Genomic DNA, 17,834 nt, shown 5'->3' with positions numbered 1-17,834 from the left:
AGAGTTTATACTAGATCAACGAGGCCGAGAAGCGAAATATCAACACGGCGAAAGATGAAAACGTCACACCGGGGGAGAGAGCGAGACAAAGAGGAGCTATCGGGTGGAGAATGGGGAGGTGATTCGGGGAGGGGGTGGATTAAAGATGAACGTATCAAATTGTTATTTGTAAGGAGGAGAGAGTGAGACAAAGAGGAGCTATCGGGTGGAGAATGGGGGAGGGGATTCGGGAGGGGGGATTATAATGTGTGTGTGTGTGTGTGTGTGTGTGGGCGGCAGGTTGGGACGGCATTTTATCAACGCCACGTACGAAATAACAAAACAAAATAAAGAAAGAACAAACAAACAAAAATTAAAACCTGACACATGCAGGTTTGTGTAGTCATTCGTTAGACTGATTTTAACCTGTTTTAGACGACTACCCATAGTCTTTTCACATTCACTGATTCAATCAATCAATCAATATGAGGCTTATATCGCGCGTATTCCGTGGGTACAGTTCTAAGCGCAGGGATTTATTTATTTATTTTTGTATTTTTACTTTGTGCAATTTATATCGCGCACATATTCAAGGCGCAGGGATTTTTTATCTATGCCGTGTGAGATGGAATTTGTTTACAAAATACATCACGCATTCACATCGGCCAGCAGATCGCAGCCATTTCGGCGCATATCCTACTTTTCACGGCCTATTATTCCAAGTCACACGGGTATTTTGGTGGACATTTTTATCTATGCCAATACAATTTTGCCAGGAAAGACTCTTTTGTCAATCGTGGGATCTTTAACGTGCACACCCCATTAAAGTAATGACACACTCGGACTGTGTGTGTGTGTGTGTGTGTGTGTGTGTGTGTGTGTGTGTGTGTGTGCTACCTGACGGATTTTGATGAACATTGGTTTACATATTCTTGAGAGCATAAATTTTGCTTGTGTGGCTGTTCTCCGATATTTGATAGCGTTATTTGATGTCATATTGTCCCGTTTGTAAAAGTTGAGCCCGCACTGTCAGAGAGAAGAACACATGAATATAATATGTAGAAATCGCAAACCCGGCCAGAAGGCAGACACGGACAAAATGTAGGATGCCGATACATGTAAAATATGTGTCTGATGCGAGTATAGGCTTACTATGTTTACAAAAATTGTGAATAATATCTAGCCGAGATGAATCGCAACCTTTGTACCTCTCCCTTTATTTAAGATTTTTTCCCATTCTTCTTCGTGTTAGTTGGACGGTATTCTTTCTTTTTCTTTTTTCTTCCAGCCACAACACAGATAGCGTAATAGCGGCTGTTTTATTCATTCTTCTGTCTCGTTCCCTCATATTCGCATGTGATATTATGCCACTCCTTATGAGATTACACCCCCCAAACTTTGTTGCTAGACCTTTGTTGAGGAGAGAAGAGGCGAGGAAAACTGGTATGAAGTACAAGTCAAAAATCGCACCTTGATCTTACCCGACTCATTTACGGCACTTGGCAGTCTTTTGTCGGGCTTTTGTCGATCGCTTGTCCACTTGGATAATAAAATTACGGACATGCTCAGTCCCCCCCTCCCCCCCCCCTAAACTTTGCCAAAATGGGTCCTCTTGAGACATCTCGCGTATGAGAACAAAAGAAAACTGAACGGGCAAATCATATGGACAACACATGTTGGATTTCTTCTCAGGGTACGCTCACCAGTAAAAAAAAAAAAATGCAGCCAATGTTTTCTCGAAAAGTTGTGTTTGTGTGTGTGTGCGCGTGCGCAGGTTTTTTAATGTACTGTTTCGTTGAGAGGATCGTGGGTAGTGTTTTTCCTCTTTATTTTAAAATGTTCATTACAGACATATAAGACAAAATAAAGAAAAAGAGAAAAATACAGCAAAAAACAAGTCGCGTAAGGCGAAAATACAACATTTAGTCAAGCTGTCGAACTCACAGAATGTCCATAGAGGGGGAATCGAGACGAGGGTCGTGGTGTATGTGTGTGTGTGTGTGGTGTGTGTGGTGTGTGTGTGTGTGTGTGTGTGTGTGCGTGTGTTTATGTGTGTGTCTGTGCGTGTGTGTGTGTGTAGAGCAATTCAGACTAAACTACTGGACCGATCTTTATGAAATTTTACATGAGAGTTCCTGGGAATGATATCCCCGGATTTATTTTTCATTTTTTCGATTAATACCTTTGATGACGTTATATCCGGCTTTTTGTACAAGTTGAGGCGGCACTGTCACACTTTCATTTTTCAATCAAATTGATTGAAATTTTGGCCACGCAATCTTCGACAAAGGCCGGACTTCGGTATTGCATTTCAGCTCGGTGGCTTAAAAACTAATGAGTGAGTTTGGTCGTTAAAAATCAGAAACTTGTAATTGACATTATTTTTTTATCAAACGTTCCAAAAACAATTCCATCTTATTCTGCGTCATTATCTGATTCAAAAAACATATAAATATGTTATATTTGGATTAAAAACAAGCTCTGAAAATTAAAAATATAAAAATTATTATCAAAATCAAATTTCCGAAATCGATTTAAAAACAATTTCGTCTTATTCCTTGTCGGTTCCTGATTCAAAAAACATAATAGATATGATATGTTTGGATTAAAAACACGCTCAGAAAGTTAAAACGAAAAATATAATATTTGTATTCTTAAACGGATTTTTGTTTTGATGTACATTTTTCATTCAATTTTCTTTTCATGTTTGCTTGCTCTTCATTTAAACTGTACAATAGCCGCCATTTATATGTATTTTTCTAGAAAACTGTAAACACCACTATAAGCATTATGCTTGTTGTTGTTTACTCTATATGCGTTTTTTATTTGTAAATAATGCACAAACGTTGAATGCAACAGTTTAAACCAAACGAAGAGAGGTACAGAAAAGCGTGCTATGCAGCACAGCGAAACCACCATGTACAGCGCTGAACAGGCTCGTCAGTTTCACTCCGTTTTGCACAAGCGGCGGACTACGGTCTTTGTGAAAAAATGCAGTGCGTTCAGTTTCATTCTGTGAGTTCGACTGAGCTTGACTAAATGTTGTATTTTCGCCTTACGCGACTTGTTGTTGTCCTCAGTTGCATGCAGGCTGCTTCAACCCTGAGTTGTTTTGCCTTTTTACATTTAGTCAAGTTTTGATTAAATGTTTTAACATAGAGGGGGAATCGAGACGAGGGTCGTGGTGTGTGTGTGTGTGTGTGTGTGTGTGTGTGTGTGTGTGTGTGTGTGTGTGTGTATGTGTGTGTGTGTGTGTGTGTGTGTGTGTGTGTGTGTGAGTGAGTGAGTGTGTGTGAGTGTCTGTGCGTGTGTGTGTGTAGAGCGATTCAGACTAAACTACTGACGGGCGCAGTGGCGTGGTGGTAAGACGTCGGCCTCCTAATCGGGAGGTCGTGAGTTCGAATTCCGGTCGCTGCCGCCTGGTGGGTTAAGGGTGGAGATCCTTCCGATCTCCCAGGTCAACATGTGTACAGACCTGCTAGTGACATAACCCCCTTCGTGTGTACACGCAAGCACAAGACCAAGTGCGCACGGAAAAGATCCTGTAATCCATGTCAGAGTTCGGTGGGTTATAGAAACACGAAAATACCCAGCATGCCTCCCCCGAAATCGGCGTATGCTGCCTGAACGGCGGGGTGAAAACGGTCATACACGTAAACATCCACTCGTGCTAAAAACATGAGTGAACGTGGGAGTCTAAGCCCATGAACGAAGAAGAAGAAGACTAAACTACTGGACTCCGATCTTTATGAAATTTTACATGAGAGTTCCTGGGAATGATATCCTCGGAAGTTTTTTTTCATTTTTTCAATAAATACCTTTGATGACGTCATATCCGGCTTTTTGTAAAAGTTGAGGCGGCACTGTCACACCCTCATTTTTCAATCAAATTGATTGAAATTTTGGCAAAGCAATCTTCGACAAAGGCCGGACTTTGGTATTGCATTTCAGCTTGATGGTTTAACAACTAATGAATGACTTTGGTCATTAAAAATCGGAAACTTGTAATTAAAATTATTTTTTTATCAAATGATCCAAAAACAATTTCATCTTATTTTTCGTCATTTTCTGATTCCAAAAACGTATACATATGTTATATTTGGATTACAAACAAGCTCTAAACATTAAAAATATAAAAATTATGATTAAAATTAATTTTCCGAAATCGATCTAAAAACAATTTCATCTTATTCCCTGTCGATTCCTGATTCCAAAAACATATACATGTAGATATGATATGTTTGGATTAAAAATACGCTCAGAAAGTTAAAACGAAGAGAGGTACAGAAAAGCGTGCTATATGCCGCACAGAGCGCAACCACTTCCGCGTAAACAGGGTCGTTAATTTCACCGCCCTTTGTACGAGCGGCGGACTACGGTCATTGGGAAAAAATTCAGTGCGTTCAGTTTCATTTTGTGAGTTCCACAGCTTGACTAAATGTAGTAATTTCGCCTTACGCGACTTGATCTTTTTCCCACACACTTTGAACACGTGCGAGTACCAGCAATAGAAAATTAACAAAACACCTTCCTCCCCCTCTTAGGTGAAATGAAAGCGGACGTTTTCAGCGTGCATTCCCTTGAATTGACTGAATGGTTAATCATGCTTCTGTGATCTTGGGAGTTGTGGTTTTTTTCTGTGACATTCACAAACATACAAATGACAGAGTCCGACTAAAGGCTTACTGGAATTTACTGTTGAGTAATAAGTGTGTCATCTTAGGACCATGCCAGTGCATGGGGGATATCTTGGATACAGGGCGGACAGGCTTGCAAGCAATATATAACTCTGACTGTTGACCGTCGTTGTAATTTCCCACTTTGTAGTTGTCAAGGTATTTTAACATGTGGGCTTTATATTTTATAAGCGTGTACAAGAGCATTGTTAGTAATAACGCGCGCTATTTTTAGTTAAAAAAGGGATCAACTTGGAATGTGCACCCGATATTCCAATTTGTTTTCCCCTTTCTAATAATGGGTGAATTTGTTTTATTATAACTGAATTGCTTACAACCGAAATACCTACATGCCGAAATAACTGAAATAAAAAAAATAAACAAATAGACGAATAGGGAAATGATACATCTTTCTTTCTTTATTTGGTGTTTAACGTCGTTTTCAACCATTCAAGGTTATATCGCGACGGGAAATGATACATAAATAAGTTCATAAATGAATGAGTTAATAAATGCGTTATGGCGAAATTTAGATAACAAATTAGAAACTTTAACATTAATTTCAAATTAACTAACCAAATAACAAGATCAATAGGTAAAGTGTTTTGTATGGGGGATGTAACAAAAATGATGAGGAACTTGAAAACCACCATGTAGGTGTCCGACATTTGCTGGTGTCTTGTTTGCAATGATTTCAATTTGGTTCCAACATTTTGTTGTCGTCGTCGTCGCTCTTGCTGTCTTTGTTGTAGTTGTTGTTATTTGGGGGTTAAACGGGAAAAGGGGCAGAAATATGTTGGACTATTGAACGATCGTTTTCACACTAGGTGTCGGACTTCAAGTACAACGCGGGGTAAAAGTACTTAATGGAAATCCATGAGCTATGAGTTTAATAGATAATAGTTATTTCGAGCAATTTCCATGTCTGAACATCCCACGGATATCCGCGTGCCACCCATCATTTCCTTTTACACGACAAAGTCGTGTCGTAACAATTCCCTTCCACCCTCCCCCTACCCCTCCCTATACACTTGATAGTCCTCAACTTCGACCTACGGCGATAGGGGGATAATTGAGACAGCACTCTAAGGTTACTGAAAGACTTTGATTTTGATCACAAGTTTTGGAAACTGTGAGCCCTTTCATCCTCAGGGAGACAGACGGACACCGCTCCTGTGTACAACGTGGGATTTAGAGCGGGTCAAAGTTGAATCAAACTTGCCACATTCATTTCTTGCCTCATGATTAGCATGCATCGTTCACTGCTTATTGTTGTTGTTGTTGGTTAGAAATCAGTGCGCGCGCGCGCAAGTTTGTATGAATGTGTTCGTGCGTGAGTGTGTGAGTGTGAGTGTGTGTGTGTGTGTGTGGTGTCGGTGTGTGTGTGTGTGTGGTGTCACTGTGTGTGTGGTGTGCCAGTGTGTTTGTTTGAGTTCGTGCCTGTGTGTGTGTTTGTGTGTGTGTGTGTGTGTGTGTGTGTGTGTGTGTGTGTGTGTGTGTGTCATAGTGTCAGTTATTCTTTCTTTTGTCCCAAATCCTTGCTTTCCAGAAACCTGTGATGTCACTCAAAGAAAATTTCTTCCAAAACTTGGTTGTCCAACTTTTGTCCGAGAGATGAGGTCGGAACGGTGGTATGAGAAGAATTCAGAACTTTACACCTTGATGTCATCTGACTGATTGGCTAATTACACACTTGACTGTCTTTTGTCGACCTGGATCATAAAATTGCCGACCATGTTGATTTACCCACCCCCTTATGAACGTGAGTCTACTTGAGACATCAGCGTAGCCAACACACACCAAACCCAAAGTCGGACCATAACAAGTTTTCATTATTTTATGCCTGTCACCCCACCCTTTTACCCCCCCCCCCTCCGCCCCCACCGCTTACCCCTTCTCAGTTCACAGTTAATTGTCTGCAGCCTCAACCCCCCGTGGGTAATAAATCACTCGATCGACTATCGTCGCCTGCTTCTGATGACCGCTCTAAATAATTTGTCAGATAGCAGTGTGCAAAAGACACCGTTGAGTGTACATGTATTACCTTTCCTATATGCTTAGGACACGTGCCTTTTCAAGTCATTGTCAATTACAAAATGTAGGTCTTACAACACAGCCACTGATTTTCAGGTGACGGTATCAATGCCGGGTCCCTGCTCTGCGAAAAAAAAAGTGTTTGCATTAATCGGAAGAAACATACTGCATAAGCGTAATTTATGCAGAGGTATGGTGTTCTTAAGTTGTGAGATTTTTTAATGATCAGTGCCTACTAAATTCATTGATTAGATTTATTTTTAATTCTGCTGCTCTGATTAGTGAAATATTCAAAAATGCTATCATGCTATTTTGGCACCGTCATGGCTTTGTAGACTTATAATATATCTGCGTAATTGATTTCAGCTCTTAGAAATCAAAAGTATAAAAAATTGTATTGTGTCTCCTCTTGTCGTTAAATAATCACAACAACTGTAAAACAAATTTGCTTTGATAAAGCTCCCGTTTTTCTCTCAGAATTTTGCTCATTTTTGTTTTGTTTACATGCCCCAGACACAAAAACTACAAAACGATTCATAAAAGTTCCGTTCCATGCATTCTGTCTCCTCTCAATCTAAGATCCCCCCCCCCCCCCCCCCCCCCATAGACCCTCCCCCCAAAGTTTTCCGCTAGTCTCTTCGACTTTTCCCAACGAAGCGTACAGGAGCGGGACAATCAGGAGCCTTTGCAATTTTATGACCCGTCTGAAAGAAGTGATTGACTGGACACTGTCAAGTGCTCTTAAAGAAGCGATCAGATACGTGAGAATCACATTTGACAAGAGGTTGAATTGACGGAAGTCTGGCAACCAGATGTTAGAGGGAAAAAATAACTCACTGAAAAAGTGAGATCGCACGTGTCGGACAGATGAAGGTTAGAAAACAAGTCGCGTAAGGCGAAAATACAACATTTAGTCAAGCTCAGTCGAACTCACAGAATGAAACTGAACGCAATGCATTTTTTCACAATGACCGTAGTCCGCCGCTCGTGCAAAACGGAGTGAAACTGACGAGCCTGTTCAGCGCTGTAGTGGTTTCGCTGTGCTGCATAGCACGCTATTCTGTACCTCTCTTCGTTTTAACTTTCTGAGCGTGTTTTTAATCCAAACATATCATATCTATATGTTTTTGGAATCAGGAAACAAAGTTTGATTGTAATGATTGCTTCCATTTTCTGTGCACCTTCCACCTCTACAACATGCATACACTTGATAGTCTTCAACTTCGACCTACGGCGATCGGTGGATAATTGAGACAGTACTAGCTCCGAGGAGCTTTCCAGGTTACCGAAAGACTTTGATTTTGATAACAATGTTGAAAAGGCTGTGAGCCCTTTTATCCTCAAGGAGAGAGACGGACACCGGCCCCTATAATGGGCTTTAATTGGAGCGTGTCAAAGTTCATTGCATCCTGATCAGCATATGAAACGTTTATCGCTTATTGTAGTTGTGTATAACTCATAGTAGTGGGAATAAGGTGACGCGCTAGTGTGAGTTTGTGTGTGAGTGTGTGTGATTCGTATATATATACACTTATATAGCAGTAACGGATGTTATTTGTGTTTGGACAATTACAAACATTTAATTCTTGTACACAGATTAAAGACAGTTTCCCTTCCAGGTCAAATGTCTTAATGTATAATGATGCAAATACAAATAAAATACCCCCAAACTGTTCTGAAACGATCAATTTTCGTTTGAAATACTTCATTTCTTATGGAAGGAATACACACTGGCACACAGTCTTTTGTTGTCTTGGCTTGCGGCCTAAATCTGACACAACAAGGCTCGAAGAAGGGACATAATGCTTCATTTCATATATTAAAAAGAAATACATGTAGTGTCAACACTCAGTTGGCAGTAGGCCAGAGATATAGTAGGCAGTGGAAAGTTACTTAAAAGTGACCTAAGTTGAAAAGATGTGTATTTCTACTCCAGACATTATGGAGGCTCTGGTGTCACTAATATCAATGTGCTGTCTTTGCTTTGTTTAGCGACCAGCATCAAAGAGGCGCATAGAGGACTGCCTGGGAGAAGAGGACCACCAGGACAAAGAATGAAATCGATTGAATATGCTGTGCTGTTGCCCTGCAAAGCTGCGTGCATTTTTAGTTTCTCCGCAACATAATATATGCATAATTTTGTTATGAAATAAAATTGTTGATCGTATCTTGAGTTTATGGTGTTACATGTAATAGTCCTTATGATCTGTGACTGAGTGTGAAAGTTGGTGTGTGTGCGTGTATACATTTACCAAAACCTACATTCACTCTCAACGTTGCATTCACGTCGAAATCAAACCAAACCTCAACCACAACCAAAAATTCACGTTGTGTCGACGTGTAATTCACGTCAATTTTATCAGGAAAAATGCACCAAAACACAACTTTTACGTTGTGTCAACGTAGAATTCACGTAATTTTTGATCTAAATTTTGACCTAAAATTTACGTTCCATTCACGTGGACATTACGTAAAAATGCAACGCAATTTCAACCAAACCACAACCACAACCAAAAATTCACGTTGTGACAACGTAAAATTCACGTAATGTTTTTACGAACAATCCACCTCCACCAATAATTCACGTTGCATTCACGTTGGTGTCACGTAAAATGCAACGTTGTTTTCCAACGTTATTCCCACGTGATTTCGTCCATACAAATCTACGTAAAAAAACGTTGAAACGCAACGTAAACCCAACGTAACCCAACGTGAATATAACGTGAATACAACGTAAAATTGTTTGCTGGGATGTAATAAAGTCAAAGTAAATGATATTTGTCTTAAATGGTATTCATGTTTTGTATTAAACATGCCCCTCTCCTCTTTATTGGTATAATGTACACAAACCCTTTTCGGATGAAGGGACTTAAAAACCAACCACTATTTAGATGTGTGATGATCTTAGCAATGTCTTGCTTGTTTGATTGATTTTCTTTAAAATGTAATGTATGGATTAGAGCATGATGTTGAGAAAGTGCAAGCTGCACTATACCACTTCATTCACATCAATTAACTCGCAATTTACCTCAATGCAATGCATTTTGTGTACATATGTATAATGTGTTTTCACTTTAGTTTTCTGTTAAAATGTAGAATTTTAGTTTTTCTATTTTCAATTTTTTATCTTGTATTTTTATTTCATTTTTGTAGTTAGTCCCTCTTTTGGGCGAGGGCTGGATGTAAAAAAGCAGACCACTGCTTAATCTACTACCCTCGTTAAATAAAGAATTGTCATTGTCATTGTCATTGTCTCTCTCTCTCTCTCTCTCTCTCTCTCTCTCTCTCTCTCTCTCTCTCTCTCTCTCTCTCTCTCTCTCTCTCTCTCTCTCTCTTTGGGTGCCTTTTCCGAGCATCAATGTGGAACTCACTGCCATCATCTTTAAACCGCTTGAAGTCACTAAAAAGTCTGTTCATAATCTGATGACTTAGATTTTTTTATCCCCCCCCCCTCCCTCTCCCCCCACCGGTAACGCTGCGTTTATAGACGGTTTTGTAAATGTCATTGTATCCTGCAGTTATGCTAAACTTCTCATCATTGATTCTCTATTGTGCCTTGCTTATATGTGTATTCTTTTTCATTATTATTATTATTATTTTTTTTTTTTTTTTTTTTTTTGCCAAGCACATCATTGTGGGGCTTTTAATCAATAACATGCATCCGTCTAAAATGTATCATCATTCATCCATCAACATTTATCATAAATATGTAAATGGCAAGTATACAAGACAACAACATTAGGACATAACAGACAGACGGACATAATTATAACATACCGTTCGCCTACAAGTAAGGCCGGAGCTTAACATAACATGCAGATTACAGTACTTGACATTATGGACGTATTACCTGCTTAATAATAATACAGTCAGTTAATAATACCGTCAAACAACAACAAAACAAACAAACAAACAAAAATCAAAGCCAAAAACACATATATATAAACTCAGAGGCAAAAGAAACGCAAATGCTGCAGTGAAGATGGCTTACCCATGAATTTTAATGTCGAATTAATTATTTCGGGTTAACAATAATAAGGAAACGAATTGACCGATACAAAAACCATACGGAAAAGTGTACTGGGATGAGAGCATGACGTGCCATGTTCCACTGAACACTGTTTGAAGACTGTTGAAAGTCAATAGCGTGTTGCTCCTCCCTGGGCGTTGATGACTGTGGCGCACCTCCGGTACATGGAGAGGACGAGGTGATTAATTTGCTGCTGAGGGACCTGAGCCCACACCTGGGTCACGGCAGCAAGCAGTTCTGCTGCTTTGCGGGGTCTCCGGGCAAGGGCATTAATCCTTCTTTGCATGATGTCCCAAAAGCGTTCGATTGGGTTGAGATCCGGAGATCGAGCAGGATGAGGCAGAATGTTCACGCTGTTGTGACGCAACCTGTCCTGGGTAGCACGTGCAGTATGGGGACGGGCATTGTCTTGCTGGAACAGGCAGTTCCGGTACCTCTAGACAAATGGAACCACATAGGGACGCAGGACTTGATTGATGTAGCGGTCTGCATTGACACCATTCCCACGACCTTGGCCGACGTTCTGAAAGACGACAGGTCCCACTCGCTAATTGACACCAATGGCGCCCCATATCATGACGCTGGCACCTCCCGATCGATCATGCTGCAGGATGTTATTGTTAGCAAACCGCTGTCCATGTCTTCGCCAGATCCGGAAACGCCCATCGCCAGATTCCAGGCAAAAGTGCTTCTCGTCCGAAAAAAGAACCCTCCGCCAGTCCCGATGGCGCCAGTGGGCATGCTGCTGGGCCCAGGCTAGACGATCCAGGCGATGCTGAGCTGTCAAGACGGGACGTCGAGCAGGACGCCGATTTACCAGGTTCTGCCCACCAAGGCGTCGGCGTAGAGTTCTGGCACTGACGGGTTGTCCATGCACCCCAAATGTGTTACGGGCTGTGTTGGCGGCAGTTTCGAATGCATCTCGCTGGTGTTGATGGACAAGATGGCGATCTTGTCGGGCTGTTGTTACCCGGGGTCTGCCACGTCCTGGTAAGTCGCAGGTACTGTTAGTGGCATGAAAACGTTGCTGCAGGCGATAAACCGTGGTGACATTTACTCCAAATGCCCTAGCAACTTGCTGAACAGATTGTCTGGCATCAAGTCTCCCGATCGCCTGTTGGCGCTGATCTGGTGATAGTCTCGGCATCGCGCCTGTGTCGCAGAAATGAATGTTGTAACAGTTTTGTGAGTACGGTACAGCTTGCCTGAACACTCTGAACACGAAAAGCTGCTTTTCCACATTGTGCATGTGCTGAAAGTGGTCCCCATGACGGTTTGGGATCCCCGTCAACAAGACCTCACGTGTGACCCAGATAACGGCAAACACGGTTCTGACAAGATAAGACCGCTAAAACAACACGTGCAGAACATGCTAGTATCATTATTTTCTTTTTATTTCAAGTCCATAAAAAACGCTCGCGCTGGACCCGAGTACTCTTCAGACATTCACACACACACACACACACACACACACACACACACACACACACACACACACACACACACACACACACACACACACTCTCTCTCCCTCACTCCCTCCCTCTCTCTCTTTCTTTCTTACACACACACACACACACACACACACACACACACACACACACACACACACACACACACACGAGTACAGACTCATGCACGCCCACACACACACACACACACAAACACACACACACACACACACACACACACACACACACAAACAGTAACACTAACACATGTGCACAAAATGAACACACACATACACACACACACACCGCGCGAGAGAAAAAGACTACAGGGAGGCATTGACGTCAAAGACTTTCGACCGTGACGTAATTACGTCACTATTCTTGGTTTACGGTACCATTCGGCGGCTTTGCTACGAGTATGCCATAGTCTTGGTTGGCCGAGACCTTGCACCGTTCTATGAGCCGAACCGCAGTTCTATCCCACCGCGAATTCCGCCCGCCGTTAAGAGTCGTTTTTGTGATTTATTTCGCATTTAGGTCCCAGGTAACATTATGAAGTTTTAATACGATCAATCGGACCTATTATCAAGTTAGTGTATCAACTTTTGAACGAACTGCGCCCAGTAGTTTCCCAGCAATAAGCTGTTAAGTCGAGACACACAGACAGACACACAATTAAAGTCTGCTGGACCCTTGTACTAGCGTACTCGGGGATAAAGGTTTAATTAAAGCATCCTTTATTTGCGTTTCTTTTGCCTCCGAGTTTATATATATATATATACGCAAATCATCACATCTCTGCACAACCTAGCGTACTACCTAACCAACTCTTCATATGGGGACCATAATTCTACAAATTTGGTAATGTTACCAGAATTGAAACTGGAATATTTTTCTATTTCAAATCTGTATTTCAAATTTCTTAAAAATATTTCTAACAGTGGCCTTGTCTCTTGTAACTTACTCTTATAAATATAAAACTTTGCAAACAAAATGATAAAATCCAAAACCACATCTACCTTAACATTGTTCAATACACCCAAACAAAATAAATTCTTCTGTAAAAAGAACATTTGCGCGGTAAATACCACTTCTGTTTAACAAATCTTCCAAATCAGTCCAAAATGTCCGACTAAGCGGGCAGTACCAAAATATATGGGAAATTGTTTCATTTTCAATTTTACAAAAGGCACAAAGGGGACTGTCATGCAAGAATCTTTTGAACAAATAACCGGCTAGCAACACCAAGAATGCGGTGAAGCAATCTGGTCTGGAACCATCTTAACTGTGTGTCCTTAGTTGTTTTAAAACACTTATCAAAAATCTGTTTCCAGTTCAGGTTGTAAAAATACATATTCCATCTGTTCATGCCTGCAGGGTTATCATCAAATTTTGATTTCAAAAATACTTCTTTAATTCCCTGTTTGCCTCTACAAATAATCTGCCAGGGTTTATAATCCTTAATCTGAAAACCATTCAACGAATCAATTTTTACTTTTCTCTGATATTTTCGTAAGGACTTATTAGGTACTCTTTGTTGGAAATGACATCATTATCATCCTCATCCTCATCATCTCAAACGTTTGTTTATTGGTGTTTGAATTTGAACCTCCATAGTGTTTCTATTTTAGTTTTAATTGAAAGTGGGTTTTTTGTAGACAAACACACACACACACACACACACACACACACACACACACACACACACACACACACACGTATGTACGCATGCACGCACACACACATAAACACGTACTCACACACACACTCACGCACAAACAAACACACACACACACACACACACACACACACACACACACACACACACATTCACACCACAGGTCCTCACCACATCAATTAGCTGCTGAAGAATGATACCGAAGCGAACTTCCACAGGTTCCGATTCGTTCGCCACGGGCCGCACCAGTTTGCTGTAGTTGCCTTTGAAAAATAGGTGATCAAGCAACCTTTGTTCGTGGGGACCTTGATGACTAGCTGCAACATAAATGAAGAAATACTCACAAATTAGAGAAGAGAAAATGCAGGTACAGACAAATACAGCGGGAAACGGAGATGAGAAAACAGGTGGACAGAGACACACTTCATGTGTTTGATGACCTCAAGACAGGAGCCATGTCTGGTTTACCCGAGTCAAATGCAAATGTCAAGGTCACAACGGGGTCAAGTTCGGGACGGAGAGAAAATAATTATTTTCTTGGTAAACCCTTGGCAAATGTGAAGGTCACAGTGTGTGTTTGTGTAAGTGTGTGGTTGTGTGTGTGTGTGTGTGTGTGTGTGTGTGTGTGTGTGTGTGTGTGTGTGTGTGTGTTCAAACCGAGGCAGATATGTTTTTGATTCATATTGCGTACCACGAAGTGGAGTCTTGTGAGAATTTGCTCTTTTACATTAGTCAAGTTGTGAGGAATATACATTGACATAAACATAAACATTGACTGGGAATCGAGACGAGGGTGCTGGTGTATTTGTGTTTGACTGGGAATCGAGACAAGTGTGGTGGTAGTAGTGTGTGTGTGTAGAGCGATTCCGAGAAAACTACTGGACCGATATTCATGAAACTTCACATGAAATTTCCTGGGTAAAATATCCCAAGACTTTTTTTCCTTTTTTTGGGATAAATGTCTTTGACGTTGTCATATCCGGCTTTTAGTTAATCTTGAGGCGGCACTGTCACGCCCTCACTTTTGGATCAAATTGATTGAAAGTTTGGTCAAACAATCTTCGACGAAGCCCGGACTATTGGATTGCATTACAGCATGAAAGCTTTATAATTAAAAAATGAGTTATTATCTGAAAATTCTAATTCAAATCGAAATTTAAGTAAACGATCCCAAAATGATTTCATTTTTTGGGTTCTTTTTCTCTTTTTTTGTTGAGGTTTTTGAATGTATTTACTGCGTTCAAGTACAGTACCCGGCAAAAGAAACGCAACTTATTCGCGCCCACTGTTGCAAGTGATTTTTTGTCATTTTCAAATTGTCGTAAAATATGAACCAGATAAGGTACATAAAAAAGGAAGACAGATTCGTGGAGGATATTTTACTGGCTGTACGATTGATTAATGCATATTATCCCATGACCTGCCTCTTTGTCTCTGTTAGCTGAGGAGGTGATTATTCTGAATATTCCATCACAACCATATGGATATCCCATCACAACCGAGTTTCGATCTCAACTGTCATTGGTCATTGTCTTTGATTTCAGAGTACAATTGAATAATTTATAGAGGTCATCTGCATATTCAGAGTTTACAGATGGACTACTTTTTTCAACATACGACTGAAATATTTTGTGGTGTCAAAGTCAATATCACGTATAGGTACAGGCCTACATGTGTCAATATTGAGAAAATAAAGAATACTTCATACGAAACGCACATTCTGCATGGATTTAAAGAGCGGAGTCGAGATATTTCGCTGGCTGAAGCGACTGCATGGTCAAAGGCATGTTCAACGCGTAACGAGTATCGCGAGTGGGATCAAGGGACGATACTCCCTAATTTTTACACAGACAGCCATCTACACAGAACCGTGAGAGAAAGAGAGAGAGAGAGAGAGAGAGAGAGAGAGAGAGAGAGAGAGAGAGAGAGAGAGAGAGAGAGAGAGAGAGAGAGAGAGAGAGAGCAATCAAAACACAACCCAGTCACCTGGTAGTTCGAAAACTCAATCTGAAACTGACATCGATTGTCGAAGGCATGCCTGCGGTGCATAACTCTGGAAAGGTTGTCGTAGCTGGGAACCCGTTGAGATCCATTCCAACGCCAAAAAATTTATCAGAAGACTCACCATGAAGTCAAATCAAACGTTAGGTTTTCTCATTTGGTTATTTGCTTTGGCTTTAAGTGTATTGCTTCGATTGATAGCTGAATCTGCTTGCAACCGTGCTGTTCAAGACTGTTCGAACTGTCGTCTGCTAGACGGGCTTGTGTGAATCCGAGTCGAGTCAACTGCGGGGTTCAGCGACAAATGAGGGAGTGGCACCAAAATGAAAAGAAGACGAAAAGAAGTTGGAGATACAGTTAAGATATATGGGGAAGAGAAGAGGATGTGAGGTGTTAGATGTATCCAACCTTAGGTGTTCAAACTCAAGACCGGGACAAAGTAGAAAGCGATGTACCGCGACCGACTCTCAGTGCCGACATACAACTTCCAAGCTTTATTGCTTAACGTCTACAACAGGCGAAGTATTGAAGCTTTGGCTCACCTAAACCCGACGACTGAATATGTAAGTGATCCACGTGTGAAAACCAAAACAGAACACCGCGATGACAGCCAACATTTCTATCCCCGACTGACAAACAGTAACACTGCATGCGAACTGACTTGGGTCAACGATCAAACCAGCACGGCCCGAACTGAATTTGTTGCGCTGCCATTATCGTGCGCAATTCTGGTAAACATATAAACCCGGTATGCCGAATTGAGTATAACGAAAGCCGATGTCAAATATACACAGGGATATTTTAAAATGACTTTCAAAATGTAAAAGCAGATAGCAGACCTTTTTATAAGCAATATGAATGACTGATATTTAAGTGAAATATGTTTGGATTTTTCCTGACTAAATTGGGTTACAGAGTGGTTTTTTTTTTTAAATCTAATCAGTTTGAGATCTATGTTATCGTCTGCGCGACGATTAAATAAACTGAGCACAAAAATTATTGCACACATTTTTGTACCCCAACTAAAACATTCATTCCCGTGTCATTTCATTCAAACTTTATATGCCATTAAAGGCCTTTTACTTGGCTATCTGGCACACTTTCCGGATTAAAGATTTCTGTTATAGGTATCACGTGACCGCCGCCTAAGTAAGGGTAACCCCCAAATCGACCTGACCTCTTGTTTTCTACTGCTCATGCGCACCACACCCGCATCAGTAGAAATGACATTACACAAGAGATCACAAGATAGCAAAACAAAACAACCTGTTCTGGATAGATAATTGATTTGGCTTTGTCATCGTATGTAAAAGTTAAGGCTATTCTGAATTTCTGTCGATTTTTTAATTGATACCTGACGTTTTTGTCAGGTCGATTTTGGGGGTACCCTTACTTCGGCGGCGGTCACGTAATACCTATAACAGAAATCTTTGATCCGAAAAGTGTGCCAGATGGCCAAGTGAACGGCCTTTAATGGCATATAAAGTTTGAATGAAATGACACGGGAATTAATGTTTTAGTTGGGGTACGAAAATGGGTGCAATAATTGTTTTGCTCAGTAATAAGCTTATCCTCTATTATAAAAGAGAATAGACTTTGCTCTGTCGTAAGTGCTCGTTTTCGTAGAGATTTAAAAGCTGATTTCTCTGGTCGGCATCTAACATTGCTGCGAAAACATTAATCGCAACTTTCAGCTGAATAAAATAGTTCATTGACTGTTAGTCGTATTGGTTTTGTTTTCTGAATCTCACTGTTATTATGACATGATCGGTGAATGAGCGTTCCCGCTCACCACGAAACTCAGAATAGCTTCGTGACGAGAGGGATAGAGAGAGAACGGCTGCAGAAAATCCAATCACTAGCCTGAACGGATTGACCGGTGCATTTAATCTCTATTAATAGGTAGGGGAAAGTCGCTAAACCTGGAACAGTTAAGGAGAAACAGCCGTACCAGACAAAAAAATGGATATTGCAAAGCGTTCTTT

The 17,834-nt window shown here is 40.9% G+C and overlaps 1 protein-coding gene across 1 annotated transcript in view; it reads right to left on the bottom strand.

The window, feature by feature from the left end:
• Nucleotides 1-17,079, bottom strand: part of LOC138981813 (acetylcholine receptor subunit alpha-type acr-16-like) — a 69,930-nt gene extending 52,851 nt beyond the window's left edge. The window contains exons 1-3 of the mRNA XM_070354932.1: nt 17,054-17,079; nt 14,230-14,270; nt 14,020-14,165 (exon numbers count right to left, since the gene is read on the bottom strand). Coding sequence (XP_070211033.1) covers nt 14,020-14,165; nt 14,230-14,270; nt 17,054-17,079 — 213 coding nt within the window. The remainder of the gene's footprint in view (nt 1-14,019; nt 14,166-14,229; nt 14,271-17,053) is intronic.
• Between the last annotated feature and the right edge of the window lie 755 nt (nt 17,080-17,834).

The sequence above is a fragment of the Littorina saxatilis genome, linkage group LG1, assembly GCF_037325665.1.
Source record: "Littorina saxatilis isolate snail1 linkage group LG1, US_GU_Lsax_2.0, whole genome shotgun sequence".
Taxonomy (NCBI): Eukaryota; Metazoa; Mollusca; class Gastropoda; order Littorinimorpha; family Littorinidae; genus Littorina; species Littorina saxatilis.
Note: the sequence above shows the minus strand (reverse complement) of the source record. Positions and strands in the feature narration are given on the sequence as shown.